Here is a 15,373-nt window from a genome sequence, read left to right on the forward strand (position 1 = left end):
GTTAGATGCGTTTGCGCGAGTGCACTTCTCCTTCGGTGGGAAAAATCGCGCACTTTCGACTTTGACCGGGATGATTGCATTTAGTTGCCGGGTGCACAAAGATTTCTTCGCTTGCTGGGCAGGCGTCGTTTGCCAAAAGAGTACGCTTTTCAAATGCAGCAAAGCAACAACTGGGACACTTGTTAGTTCGCACTCATACCTGTACTTGTGCTTATGTTTCGTGCCTTATTTTTTTTAACCAGCCCGTGAAGTGTCGAATGGTAAACATCGTTAGTTCGTTCTCGTCCTGTGCATGTTGTTTTCGTGCATCATTTTTGCGTGAGTAGCGCACTGCACGTTTCGATCTGCTTGCCATTCTCAGCATTACATTCCAAGTTGTTGTTATCACATTCATTGCTGCAGCCTTGCGGCGAAACTGGGCCTTTTCTTTATTTCAGATAACCGTGTTCTCACCACCGTGGGGATGTCAGATTAGGCGCGTGTTTTCACCACCACGGGGTTGTTAGATGAGGCGCTGATGGAAACTCTCGGAGACCACAGTGACGGCGTATTTCGGAGGTTGGCTCGTCAAGCACTTCCGTTTCGCGCCGCACTGCGAGTTCTCAGGCTGGTAGCTTTGACGATCAGCGGATTAGTTCCGGCAACATTACGGTGAATTGAATGCAATGCAATGAAAGCGATAGCTAAAAATTGTAATGTTATAAAAAGGCTGGCAGCCAACTTTTTCGGATCCGATATTGTGGAACTCTTACAAAACGCTGGTGTGAGCAAATACGGCTGCTCAAGGGAGAAGTGCTCTTTTCACACAGTCTTTTCGCGTTAAAACAGTACGGATATTCGTCCAGATTGCATTTTTTCTACTCAAGATTTGCCCCCCCCCCCCCCCCCCCCCCCACGCGTTGTTTCATGCTCGTTCAAGACGGGTGGTTTACTTTCTGCTTGAGCATTCGATGGTAGTTATAACACGCGGGAGATGTTATCTTATGCACTTATCAGGCGATCGGGATGGAGCGACTGTGTTGATCTCTTTTTCAGCAGCGCCCACGCAGTTTTACCCGCTCTTGAAAGTTACGATGCACGGGGGCATGTTATCAATTTGGACTTGTTAAGGAATATGGCAGCGACAGCAAAAACCCGCCAAGAGTGTCCATACAATTATTATCGCAATAATAACGCAGATTTTACTGTAAATTAAGTGTCTTGGGTTAGCTCTGCCTTCAGCCCTCCTTTTGTTTAATTTGCGCATTTATTTTTTGAATTTTCCTGCCGTACCTGCATATAACAAAATCCTCTTTATAACGAATTTTTTTGGGAATGTATCAGTTTCGTTATATTCAGGTTTAACTGTATGTAACTTCGCAAGGGTTGAGGCTCAACTTCAATGTATGGTATTGCAACAGCTATGAAGTGCTTTGAAAGATGGGAAAGTACGCTCAAACCTTGTTATAACGAAGGTGCATCTTACACAAAAATATGTTAGTTATATATAAAAATTCATTATAAAGGTCTATTCCTAACACTGTATCTATTGCAAGGCTATTTTTCATTTACTACATTTTAACCAACATTTTGTTAAGTTTGGCTTCATTATGTCGAGGAGTGAGTGTAGTTTTAAAATCTTCCTTTTTGTTGCAGTCTTTTCAACCGCTTTATGCCCGTTAGAGTAGTAGTAGTAGTGTCAGTAGACAGTGCAGATGTTGCTTGCATTTTCTGCTTTAACACTTTCGTGACCGCGAGACATATGGCCGTTTTTGGATAGTCCAGGAAACATTATTTTTTATCCCACCCAACGTTTCTGGTCTTGATATTTATGGTATTGAATTGTACAGCAAGGAGTTATCCTTCAAACAAAGTCAGTTTGAAACCACATATTTATTAACAATACAGTCGACGTCCGATTTCTCGGACGCCTGAAAATTCCGGACGTGCTTGAACTCATCTGTGGCCTCGTCAAGTTCCTCATAGAGTCAGTGCATTAAAAAGTCCAATATTCCGGACGTTTATAGCTTTTGCTATCCGATTTTCTGGACTTTTTACCGCTAACCGCAGACTTGAAATCACTATCAACGCCGCCATTTTGATTATTTTTGTACCCTCGAACCTACCGCGCCGTGGCTGCCGTACCCTCAAAACCGCAAATGCCGCTATCCAGCGCACACCAATCCATTGGAAGCCGTAGCTTAGTCAAACCTGTGGCTGCAGCCATGCCAAAGTCTCATGGTGCTGTGTAGCCTGTGCTCCTCTTAGTCCTCCGAAAGCGGGAAAAGCTAAGCTGTTGATCTATGGTCTGCTGTCGGCATGTTTGCCGACTCGTGGAAGGCGGTTACGCAACAGACCCTACGAAACTGTTTTCGCCACGCGAGGTTCCTTCTGGACGCCGAGACGACCTTCTCGCCTGGACTGGACAGCATGTGCGATGAACTTCCAGCCGTGGACATTGCCTTTGTGACGAGGTTTATTAGTCGATAACGACAACGGCAAGACAGCGTGAAGAACCGTCCAGCAGAGATCAGCACAGCAGCGAGCTGAAGCACGAGCCAAGAAAGCCGGGTGTTGGCGATGCTGCTCGCTGCAGGCACATCTTCTTCTTCACAATCGCCCCCGCTGAAAAAGGAGCCATCCTGGCGACTTAAGTTTCAGGCAGAGGCTCATGGTACGGTTTCAGTCGGGAAACATGGACGATGTCACGTGCGCGCCGGCGCATGTCGTCCGATAGGGAAACTGGCTAAATTAGGAAATTAACCAGAGAGGTTTTCTGCAAAACGGTGTAAGGCCGCTCGTACCGGGGGACAATTTTCGAGGAGAGTCTCGTTGTTTGGTGTGGAATGGCAAGCCACACAAGAGACCCTGGGGCATAGCTGGGATCTGAAAGGGCGGTGCTACGGTCTTCTTTCTGGCGTTGCTGCTCTTTCGAGATGAACGCACGGGTGAGCTGGCGGCACTCTTCGGCTTGTCGAGCAGCATCGGAGACAGGTGGGCACTCGGAAGGCGGTGCTACGGTGTTCTTTCTGGCGTTGTTGCTCTTTCGAGATGTACGCATGGGCGAGCTGGCGGCACTCTTCAGCTTTTCGAGCAGCTTCGGAGACAGGTGGGCACTCGGAAGCATCAGGACGGTAGGGTAGTAGGGTGTCGATTGTATGGGAAGGCTCGCGTCCATAAAGAAGAAAGATGAGAATCCCGTGGTGGTTTGTACTGCGGTGTTATATGCGAATGTGACGTATGAGAGAACACGGTTCCAGTTGCTATGATCAGATGCCACGTACATTGAGAGCATATTGTCACGTAATACAAGAGGGGGAACGCACACAATGATTTATTGAGGGCGAACTTGTGCCCAGAAAAGTAGCTATGCCACAAACAAGGGTCTGCTAAAAGCGTTCCGCCTACGTGTCCCTTTCTGAACAACTCCTCCGTCAGTCTTCCCGGCTCGTGCTCGTCCACCCGAGGCATGAGCTGCTCTGCCCAAGATGCGTGAGCAGGCGCGGGACACAGTAGACGCCCACATAGCGTCTCGTTGGTTGCGAGGCACTGCAGACGCCCACATAGCGTCTCGTTGGTTACGAGGCACTGTAGATGCTCACATAGCGTCCCCAGCATGTGGTTAAACCGTTTCGTTAGCCGTTAGTCTGCGGGTGGTATGCTGTCATTTTCTGATGAATGACGTGGCATTCTGAAAGCAGAGTTTAGACAACCTCGGAGAGGAAAGCGCGGCCTCTGTCACTAAGGAGCTCTCGAGGTGCACCATGTCGAAGGATAAAGTGACGTAAAATGAAAGAGGCGACATCCTGAGCTGTAGCGCTCAGCAAAGCCGCTGTTTCGACGTAGCGTGTCAGGCGGTCAACTGCCACTATAATCCAACGATTACCTTCTGATGTCGCCTTGCCGCGGTGGTCTAGTGGCTAAGGTACTCGGCTGCTGACCCGCAGGTCGCGGGTTCAAATCTCGGCTGCAGCGGCTGCATTTCCGATGGAGGCGGAAATGTTGTAGGCCCGTGTGCTCAGATTTGGATGCACGTTAAAGAACCCCAGGTGGTCGAAATTTCCGGAGCCCTCCACTACGGCGTCTCTCATAATCATATGGTGGGTTTGGGACGTTAAACACCACATGTCAATCAACCATCTGATGTCAATGGAAGGGGGCCGTAGAGGTAAACGCCGACGCGATCAAATGGCTTGGCAGGGCATGGAAGTGGCTGCAATGCGCCAGCCGCACGTGGCGCTGTTGATTTGCGTCGCTGGTAGTCAGGACAGCACCGCACGAATTTGCGTACAAAATTGTACGTGCCGCTCCAGTAATAGCGATGGCGAAGGTGTTCATATGTTTTGAACACCCCGGCGGGGCCACATGGCGGATCGTCGTGAAGAGAGGCACATGCTTGTGATAGTAAAGTGCGTGGAATGACCAGTAGCCACTGGCGGCCATCGGGAGCGTAGTTGCATCGATGAAGAAGTTGATCGCGGATGGCGAAATGGAAAGCTTGACGTCGGAGGGATCGAGATACTGGAAGGTTGGGCGTGCCAGATAGATATTCGATAAGAGATGCGATCCACGGGTCACGACGTTGTTCGGTGGCAATCGAGTCGAGATTTAGCGATGACAAGGTCTCGGGGCGAGTGTTTTCGCACGTCGGATCTGGTGGTAAAGGTGAGTGGGACAAGGCATCAGCGTCAGAGTGTTTGCGTCCGCAGCGGTATACGACACGAATGTCGTACTCCTGGATGCGGAGTGCCCATCGCGTAAGACGGCCAGAAGGGTCTTTCAAAGTGGTGAGCCAGCAAAGCATGTGGTGATCCGTTACTAGATCGAACGGGCGGCCATATAAGTATGGCCGGAATTTTCCAAGCGCCCACACCAGAGCCAAACACTCTTTTTCTGTCATGCTGTAATTAGTTTCGGCTTTTGTCAGTGTGTGGCTAGCGTGGGCTACAACGTATTCTGAATAGCCGGGCTTTCGTTGAGCGAGGACAGCGCCTAGCCCGACGCCGCTGGCGTTGGTGTGCACTTCGGTAGGAGCCGTCGGGTCGAAGTGGCGAAGAATAGGTAAGGAGGTGAGCAGACGGCGCCGAGGGTGAAGGCAATGTCACACGCAGGGGACCAGGAGGAGAGGTTCACGTCACCGCGAAGAAGCTGGGTTATTGGTGACATGATATATGCAAAATTGCGAACAAAGCCCCGGAAATACGAGCATAGGCCTACAAAACTGCGAAGTTCTTTCATGGTCGTCGGCTTGGGAAATTCTGCGACTGCTCGAAGTTTTGCTGTGTCAGGTAATACGCCGTGCTTGGACACGATGTGGCCTAGTATGACGAGCTCGCGTGCAGTGAAGCGGCATTTTTTCAGGTTAAGCTGCAGGCCAGAGTTGGTTAGACAAGTCAAAACATGCCTGAGGCGAAGGAGGTGCGTAGGAAAATCATGGGAGAAAACCACGACATCATGGAGGTAACAGAGGCACATATTCCACTTGAGGCCACGTAGCGTATTATCCATAAGACGTTCAAACGTGGCAGGCGCGTTACAATGCCCAAAGGGCATGACGTTAAACTCGTATAGTCCGTCTGGTGTAATAAATGCCGTTTTTTGGCAATCGGCTTCAGCTATTGGGACTTGCCAGTAGCCAGACCGCAAATCTAGCGACGAGAAAAATTCCGCTCCGCGAAGGGTGTCAAGGGCGTCATCAATGCGCGGCAAAGGACAGACGTCCTTGTGGGTTATCTCATTCAAACGACGATAGTCCACGCTAAATCGGATAGATCCGTCTTTCTTATGCACCAGGACGACGGGAGACGCCCAGGGACTGTGAGATGGTCGAATTACGTCTCTACGAAGCATATCTTCGACTTGATTGTTGACGACGCGGCGCTCTTCAGCGGAGACACGGTATGGTCTTTGACGCAGTGGCTGGTGTAGGCCAGTGTCAACATAATGTTTGACTTGTGACGTGCGGCCCAGTTGAGACTGCGACACGTCGAAAGAACTCCTGAACTCTTGCAGAAGATCCAGCAGGTCGGCATGTTCGGTGGGAGTGAGAGTGTCGACGATGGCGCTGGAAAACGTATCATTGGACAACTCCTCGAGTTCCGACAGTGCTTTTGGGTGGTCGCAGTAGTCATCCGGGACATCAACCAATGCCGAAGGGTCGAGATCCTGCACGCGGCCGAGACATTCCCCCGCAAGCAAAGTGACAGGTGTGAAAAACAGATTGCTTACGAACATATTGCTTCGTCCGGCGGCAGGGTCAATTGTTGCGAAAGGCAGCGGCGGAGCTCGACGACTCTTGAAGATATCGGAAGGCATAGAAAGGCATGTAGCGTCAGTGTAGGCATTGCATGAAACGGGAACAAGGGCGAAATTTTCAGGTGGAATATCGGTATCCTCATGAACGAGCAACTTCGGCGGCTGATGAAGAGCGTCAAGTAATGGTACATCACACAAGGGTGAAAACACCACTTCGGCACGAGCGCAGTCGATGTCGGCATTATGGCGGGATAGGAAGTCCCACCCGAGGATGACGTCATGCGAACAGACAGGAGGAACAATAAACTCCACGATGTAAAGAATGCCTTCGATGGAGACTCTTGTAGTGCAGGCTGCGAGAGGCGTTACTTGCTGTGCGCTTGCGGTGTGAAGCGACAGTCCTGAAAGCGGCCTCGTGACTTTGCGCAATAAATGTCAAAGATTAGCGGCAATAACAGTAACAGCTGCGCTGGTGTCCACAAGGGCGAAAGTACAACAACCTTCAACAATTACTGCGACCACGTTAGCAGGAGAGGGGCGAGGGCTTAGACAGTTCGAAAACGGCGCAGTTCTTGCCTCTTGAACTGCGGTGCTTAGTTTTCCTGTTCGGAGGGTCCGGGCCTGCGACGCATGGGGGAGGGCGATCGCCGACGAGGAGACGGTGCGCGCTGCGGCTGGTAGTCAAGGTAGTCAGTAGGGGCATAGCGAGGTGACGAGACCGGCCTGTATTGGTCGGAGGGTTGGCTGCCGGGTTGCGACGACCGGGCATAGTTGCCGAACGTCTGAGGTCGACGGCAGCAGTAGCGGGCAACGTGTCCGGGAGTGAAGCAGGCGTAGCAAATTGGTCAGTTATCGGGCGTCCTCTATGGATTGGCGACTGGTGGTGCCGCCCAAAGTGTAGTATAAGCAGCTGGGTGTACGGGCTGTGAGCGCGTGCTGTAGGCCGGTTGCGGGAGCCTATGCACAGCGTCTGCATATGTGAGCGGGGCGGCTACGGGCTGCATCTCTTGCAAACAGGCGACAGGAGGAGCTACAGCCTGCGCTGCGTATGTTAGGGGCACGGCCACAGGCTGAATCGCTGGTGGATAGACGACAGGGGCACCTACTGGCTGTGCGACACGCGGGCAGTGGACACGGCTAGATAAAGGCGGCTCGTAGTGCGCAACGGGAACAGCTTGTGCAACTTCTTCTGATATAGCAGTGCGAAGCGGGGCGGGTAGACAAGTGGTGGTCTCGTGAGTAAAAGGCACTAGAGGAAGTTGGCGGGCGACATCCTCACGGACGAAGGCTCGGACTTGCTGAAGCAATGATGAATTGTCAGGCATGGTGTCGAAACTGGACAGTGACTCACCACCACGCTGAGGTTGTCGAGTCAGAGAGCGTTGCTTCAACTCGTCGTAGCTCTGACACAAGCTGACGGCTTCAGAAACTGTGCTCGGATTTCTAGCCAAGAGCATTTGAAATGTGCCATCATCGATGCCTTTCAGGATGTGTTTGACCTTGTCCAACTCGGGCATGGTGTCATTCGTGCATCGACAAAGGTCGACGACATCCTCAATATAGCTGGTGAAATTTTCGCCAGTCTGCTGAGAGCAGACGCGCAAGCGCTGTTCTGCCCGCTGCTTGCGACAGCCAGCCTACCAAACACTTCAGCACATGACGTCTTGAAGACACTTCATGTGGAGATGTTGTGTTTGTGGTTGTTAAACCACAATTCTGCGATGCCGGTGAGATAAAATATGACGTGGCCGAGCTTGTCGGCTTCATCCCACTTAATATTGGCGCTCACCAGCTCGTAGTGCTCAAGCCAGTCTTCCACGTCGGTCCCATTCGCACCGCTGAAGACCTTCGGGTCCCGTAGCCTAGGATGGCCAGGGCAGTTGAACTGGGGCGACGATGCCGATGGGTTGGCGTTGTCAGTCATGACGGGCGGTAGCGTGCTGCTTCGCAGCTCCAGGGTGTAGCGACGGGGATAAACAGACCCTCCACCAAATGTGACGAGGCTTATTAGTCGATAACAACGGCAAGACAGCGTGAAGAACCTTCCAGCAGAGATAAGCACAGCAGCGAGTAGAAGCACGAGCTGAGAGAGCCGGGCGTTGGCGATGCTGCTCGCTGCAGGCACATCTTCTTCTTCACACCTTCAAGGATCTGCACGCTGCCGGCATTTCAATTACAGCAGGGATAACCTTTGACAGCTTTGCCGACGCTGACGAATACCTCGAGCTGTGTCCAGAGTTGAATGATGAAATCATTAAAGTTAGTTCCAATGACTCTGACACCGAGATAGAAAAGGCAGCGCCTACATAGCAATTTTTTTTAAAGTTGACGCGAGCACTGACACTGTCACGAGCTTCACTATCGGTGTACAGCGACAGCATGACGTTAGCTAAAATTAAGGCAGACATCATCATGGTGAGTGGAATGCCGTGCAAACAAAAATAAGGTACTTTTGTGTCCCTCCCCCCTGCCTAAGTGTTTACAAATGCAGTAGTGCTGGCCACATCGGCTTTTTCCCCCCTTTCTTTCGTTTTTTTTTTTAATTATAAATGGCTCTTTTTAGAACCCCTGAACTGCCCGATTTTCCGGACGTTTTTGCGATACGTTGAGGGTCCAGGAAATCAAACGTCAACTGTAGTACAAAAAAAAAAATCAAACGAGAAAATTTGTAACATAAACAAAGAAATTTCATAAAACCATCAATGCTGCTCTGAACAGGATAAGTATAAAAGAAAATCAAAATATACATTTTAAGCACAAGGACACCCACAATTATCCTGTAAATATAAATGCTGTGAATAAAAAATTTTTGTGTACATAGAATAACAATACATGTGGTGTCTTTCACGCCACTGGGCGAAGCAGTCTTGCGATGCAGGAGAAGGCAGGTTTGCTGCGCATGTTTTACAGAAAACTTGTGTTTCCTGTTCTGTCTAATAACATGAGCAGTAAAAAACCAAGTCACAGCTCTCGAAGTGCCGCGCAGCACCACAGAGCACAGTTTCAAGGTTCACTTCGGGTTGCCTCAGCGCACGAAACTGCACACTCTACGCTGCCGCCGGCAAGTGTCCGGCTCGAAGGATGTGGACCCCAACCTTCACAACACACCTGATCAACTTAAACAGACGTACGCCGGCCATAACGCCGTCCGAGCACAAGGGTGAACTTACTAGCGGACGACCACTGATGTTCTGGGGCGGTTGAACTCATGCTGAGATTAGAAGTGTTGATATCGTCTTCCGAGCCTGTGCTGTTGTCATCGTTTCAAGATTCTAGCCCAGATGCACGGGAATTCTTCGAAATTGCCGTTTTCGTGAAATGGACACACGCAACGTCGATGCCATCAATAAAACCACACATGCTCAAGGCGCTTTAAAATCCCCGCGTGGTTGAAAAAAGGAAAACACAAAAACAAAACTGATGAAATACTTCTTCTACATGTCAGATGGTGCCGGCAATTGTTGAAGTTGTAAATATCGACAACATACTATCGATGGGGATAGGCGCGGTCATGAAAGTGTTAAACTGGTATTTTTGTATGTCAAAGTTGCCCTTGATGTCAGAAGCTGAGGAGATGATTGAGAGAGGAACGTGTAGAGGGCAGGTGTGATGAGTGAAGAAAACGACAACGACGGAAGTGCGGGAAAAGGCGCGTGTAATGTGCGCGTGAGTGTCAGCGAATCAGCTGATGACCTGTGGTGACCCATAGAGGTGGCGTGCCATGATTGGGCCTCGTGTGACCATTACGTGGCAGTAAGCTTTGTGGCTGGGGACGAGCCGAAGCAGCGGCAGACGGGAGACAGCGGGCCGAAGCGTCGGACGCAGGCAATCGAGGTTCCGGCCAGGGAACGCGGCCGTCCACGCTGCTGCCGTCCAACCACCAGCTGGGGTGGCATTGCCGGCACGAGTACTGCATCTCGGGGCGCGGCCTGGCCTGCTGTTCTCTTCCTTGCCGAGGGCATCGCAGATCTCGGCGAGGCGTCTCCATGGTCAGCCGTTCAGCACAGCGATGAACGTGGCCTGGCTAATGGTCACGGTTGCGCCGAGCATCGCGTCTCGACGCAAGCTGTTCGCTGGACGGGCTGGCCATTCCCCGCATGGAGCATCGCGTCTCCGATGCGGGCTGACTGCTCCGTAGCCGCACCCACGCCATAAAGCGCCGGTGTCACCAGAGCGTCGCACATCGGCAAGGGACGGGCGAGACGCGGGAGTGTGTTCGGAGGACCACGGAGTCGGGCGAGGTTCAGGGTGGCCAAGGATCCAGGTGCCAGGGGAGTTCTGGCTGAATCGAGGATCGCCGAGCGGTCCTGTCGCGGACGCCAGAAATTGTGATGGTTAAGGATGTTCGTCACTATGTTTGCTCATAGCGGACGAGAAAGGATTAACATGAACAATTTATTTGATGGCATGGGTGGAACGGCTGACGGCGCTCGGATACGCTACCGTGTGCAGCGCCGTTGAGTCGGACGTCGCGGCCAACCCAGCAGTCAGGGTCGCAACTCCTGAGGTCCAGGATCAGGCCACGGCTCACGAGGACCACACACGGTAGGCCTCGCCCACGAACCTGCTCCCGGCCACTGCACCCAGGCGGGAGCCGTTCTGCAGGCCCCGTCCTTGGACCTTGTACAGGCCGACGGACTCGACCTCGAACGGACACACCGGAGCTCGACTCGGCCGACACGTACGCGTCCCACGTCCGGCTCAGGAACGCTGCCAGGAACTCGTCCTCTCGAGCGGCGCACCGCTTCATCTGCCTTCGTGGCCTCAACCCTCGAGCTCTCCTTTTCCCACGTTCCTTCTTCTTGGCCAGGGCACCGCCAGGTACCCTCGGGTGCACACTGCAGCTCATGAGCTCACGGCCCACTGTCTCCCGTCTGCCGCTGCTTCGGCTCGTCCCCAGCCACAAAGCTTGCTGCCACGTAATGGTCACACGTGGCCCATTCGTGGCACGCCACCTCTATGGGCCACCACAGGTCATCAGCTGATTCGCTGACACTCACGCGCACATTACGCGCGCCTTTCCCCGCACTTCCGTCGTTGTCGTTTTCTTCACTCATCACAGCAGGTAAGTAGGCTATTCTCTACCCACTTGGCAGGAACGTCCACATATCGAGGAGCTCTTGCTTTCATTTGTTTTATTTCTGGTGAGATGGACGGACACTGACTGGGCTAACTGCAAGTCTTACTGAACATCCACTTTTCTTTCTTCACATTTACTTTACAATTCTAGAAACATACACTATCCTTTCCTTGGCATTACTGTCTGTTAGCTCTCTTAAATACGTGGCAGCTAGTGGTTCCAGCTCGTTGAGTTTACAATGACCGAACTGTCATCGTAGGCTGGTGCCCTGCGCTGCACCTGAACCACCGGTGCTTCTCGGGCCCTCTGCTGTCCAAGGGGCGCCTGGCTGAACTCCCGCGTCAGACGGGGCCGGGTCCCGTAGCACTGGTGCTGCGTGAGGTCCTGGCACAGCTCATCGGTGTCGCCTACAAGCCCAGCCGGGTGCTTGCCATCCTCCAGCTGCGGGGAAGTCCTACACCAGGCATGCACCAGCAGATACTCAAGGCCAAGTGAGTAGATCGCTCAGGACAACTACTGAAGCCAAAGGTGGAGCACGTTCAATGAGCTGCTGAGAGAAGACTACTCAACATAATAATTGGGGCTAGTTGGCAATTACTAAACATGTACCTGTGCCACATAGGCACTTATGCCGTAGAGTCGACAGCCAACCACACGCTGCACCTGCATCGACCCGTTAGAGTTGTCGCACTGCTACACAGCAGCTTTCAATGGCCGTTGAGTGGTTAGGGTGTTTTTTGCAAATGTTGTGTGATGCTGCAAATCTTCATTTACGTTTTAATTAAAAACATAAATAAAGATTTGCAGTTCCAGACAACTTTATCGTAATTGAAATACACCCTAACCATGATATAATGAAATATCGATTATAAGAAAGTGAATGGAGAATATTCCTGCAATAGATATAGTGTTAGGAATGTACCTTTATTATGAATTTTTAAATAGTATAACAAACTTATTGTAAGATGCAGCTTCGTTATAATGAGGTTTGAGTTGATATAAATACACTTCAAAGCACACCCACATCTGTTAATTTTGTTTAAGGGGGGAGGCTACCATAGGATACCAACTTTTTTGTTTATTGAGATATCTTAATGAAATTTTCAGGATAGACTTATAGCAAAAGCATTAGAAGAACTACAAAATTTCATCAAGTTACGTTCACTGTTTTTCAAGTTACAGCAGAATATCAGGGTAGTGCACATGGTTCTCTTATTCCAGGCCTGGAGAACTTTCAAAAGGTGCTGGAACTGTGAAATTAACTATGATGATTCCCAGATTGATACTCCAGGGGGTAACGGAGCCTTTTTTTTGAATTTCCTTGCTGAAAAGTTTTAGCAGACCATCAAACTTTGTGTTCATGATTAGGATATTATCAATCAAATTTTGATTAAATATAATAAATAACACACACAATATATTGAAAAAATGGGCTTGTCACCCCCTCAGAAATTTATTCATGTACATAATAAAAAAATACTTACGGAAATCCAATGAGTGGTTCCAGAGATATGGCTGGAATAAGCAGCCTCACTAGCCAAAAAAGTCATTTTGAGAAAACGACGTTTGAAAGTTTTGAGCACATAGGCAGTTCTAAAACGAACCTGCAGCGTAACTGGAGGTGTCCTTTGGCACTCTCTTTCTTTTCCGCCTTTCCATCTTCTCTAGGGATCGCTTCTTAGCCTTTTTCAAGCGCAGAGAATCTTTCTCGGCTGCCCGTTGAATGGCCAGGTGGCCAGGTGTTAGCCCCACTGATGAAGCTAGCTCTTGGGTGGCCCTGTAGCAGCCAGCATTGTATCTTAGCACTGCATCATGCAGTGCTGTCTCCACAGCAATCAGTGATGCATGCTGCTCTTTGGGCATGAGGGACCACAGCACAGAGTGAAAGGACTCTGATGCATTCTGCGTCTTTGCTCCCAGGCAGCGTTGCAGAAGAGAAGCCTGTGAGAGCCTCTCATAAATGGGTAGAAGTGCATCTGCAACATAGCGTGGCAGCTTGTACGAATGCTTCGGAGGTGGAACACCGGTAATCTTGCTGGCATTGTGACGACACCAGGAGTCTGCACCCTTTGGGCACAAGTCGTGGTGCGGCTCCTCATCCGTCGACGTCACATGGTGGTACGATGCCATCACTGCCCGCCGCATTGCGGCCACATCATCGGAATTGTTCCGTAGGGCCCAGCCATAATAATCTGTCAACTTGTCGATGAGGGCCTTTGTCAGCCTGCCCTTCCCTCCCAAAGCCTTGTCACTTTTCTGCACAAGGTTGCGAAGTGCAGTCCCCATCCTCTTCTGAACGTGGTTCAGGCATTCCTCTTTTGAAATGGGGACCAGTCCATAAACATTTTCTTGTACAAGGGCAGAGAAGGTGGCACTATCTCCATCAGACACGAGCGTTGTGTAACGGAGGTTGTGCTTCGACAGTGAGCGTGAAAAGAGGATGATAGCTGCCTCAACCTCCATTCTCCCTGATTTAGAGTCGGTGTTTTTCTGGCACACATGATTCTCCAGCCAGCATGCATAGTCTGCGTCTCCAGGCTTTGGCCCTGCTTGGCAACCTAGGCACTGATTAGACAGAACAACGGCGTCCAAGATAAGGCCCGTATGGTATTCGATAATTGCCCCGACTCCAATATGGGATGTGTGCCCACGCTTGTGCCATGTTCCATCATAACAAACTGTTATATCCCTGGTGAAATATTCATCCATTTCTTTTAAGTGGCTTTTACAGCAGAAGCAGATTCTGCATAGAAATTTTCTATGCATTGTGTCTGCGGTTCCCTGAATTTCTTCAGGTGCTTCTGAAAGGTCTTGTGATGGAGGCCACGATGGGACACGTTCATCGCTGCCCAAAAGTCGTTGAGAGCTGTTTGTCCCTTGCCTATTTGTTTTGTTGCCATAATGGCTCTTACATTCACATCAAAGGCCTTTGTGTCATCCTGACGAGATGAACTCCATGAGCTTGATTCTACTCCACAATGCAAGCATACTAGCTCAAGCTTTGCAGCAAGTCCAAGTTGGGTGCCTCCTCGTACCTTCATCCCAATCGCGGTGCACCGGTGGCACGGGGTCCAAGATAGCAGGTCGTCTAGGGCATCCATTTGCACAAGGAAAAATTTTTCGCCTTCACTTGTAGCGGTGGCAGCTTCATGATCGCGCTCCATTGCCTGAAATTTCCGCTCCGTCGCTGGCATAGCGCCAAGTTCTCTTTGCACAGCAGCGCGTTGTTGATCCGCCGCCTCTTTCTCCTCGCACGTCAGGAAACTTGTTCGCAAATGCACAGTTGACGACGCGATCGCACTCGAGGCCGATGAAAGAGGAGATGCGGAATCCACTGTCGATGAGCACGAGACACCAGGCGCACTTGTAACGACAAATTCTTGCACCGGCGGAGCAGGAGTCCCGTTGCTAGGCGCGTCGATGCGACCACTCTCTTGCGTAGATGAAGCAGAAGCTGCCCCACAGGTACCGTCGGTGCGATCACCGTCGGCGCACGTGCGAGCGGAGAGCCTCGCCGCGCGGACAAGCTTCATAGTTCGCTTCCCTGCACCGAACGATTGTAGCGTCTTCTTTTTCGTTGGGCGCATCTTGAGCGAACACAACAACGGTCTCGTATAGACGGTTGAAAATAGTCTCGTAAAGACGGTTGAAAATCGTTTCGAAGACAGTTGAAACGTGGAGAGTATGCGAACGGCTGCAACGATACACGGAAGCGAGCGGAACACAAAGACGCCGGACGGAGAAGCAGCAGACGAGCGGCCGCATCGGCCGCATTATGCGCAAGAGCGCTACGTCATTGCGCGCAGCAGCCAATGGCAGTCGCGGGCTCCCCCGCATCCTTGGGGAGCGCGCGCTTTGCCCGATCCCAGCTGCGCGCCTCAGCCGCGGGAAACTTGAAAGCTCTCGCGAGCCCTCCAATCATGAGCGGCTTGCTCCTCTCCTGCGCTGCCGCCGGCGACGCAGGTGGTGGGGAAAGAAAGAGCAAGAATTCACAAACAAAACAACACCAAAATGGCGGCGCTCCGTCGAGCGGTCGAGAAACTGCGATCACGCCAAGTT

At 51.2% G+C, this 15,373-nt stretch overlaps 1 protein-coding gene and 1 pseudogene across 2 annotated transcripts in view; one reads left to right on the forward strand and one right to left on the reverse strand.

The window, feature by feature from the left end:
* The window catches only part of LOC119174210 (scm-like with four MBT domains protein 2), a 122,282-nt gene that overhangs the window by 71,006 nt on the left and 35,903 nt on the right, over positions 1 to 15,373 (forward strand). For both annotated transcript variants that reach the window (XM_037425033.2, XM_075896000.1), the window contains exon 15: positions 11,574 to 11,805. In XM_037425033.2, coding sequence (XP_037280930.2) covers positions 11,574 to 11,805 — 232 coding nt within the window. The remainder of the gene's footprint in view (positions 1 to 11,573; positions 11,806 to 15,373) is intronic.
* On the reverse strand, positions 12,188 to 14,847 carry LOC142817178 (uncharacterized; annotated as a pseudogene).

This window comes from Rhipicephalus microplus, chromosome 5 (assembly GCF_043290135.1).
Source record: "Rhipicephalus microplus isolate Deutch F79 chromosome 5, USDA_Rmic, whole genome shotgun sequence".
Taxonomy (NCBI): Eukaryota; Metazoa; Arthropoda; class Arachnida; order Ixodida; family Ixodidae; genus Rhipicephalus; species Rhipicephalus microplus.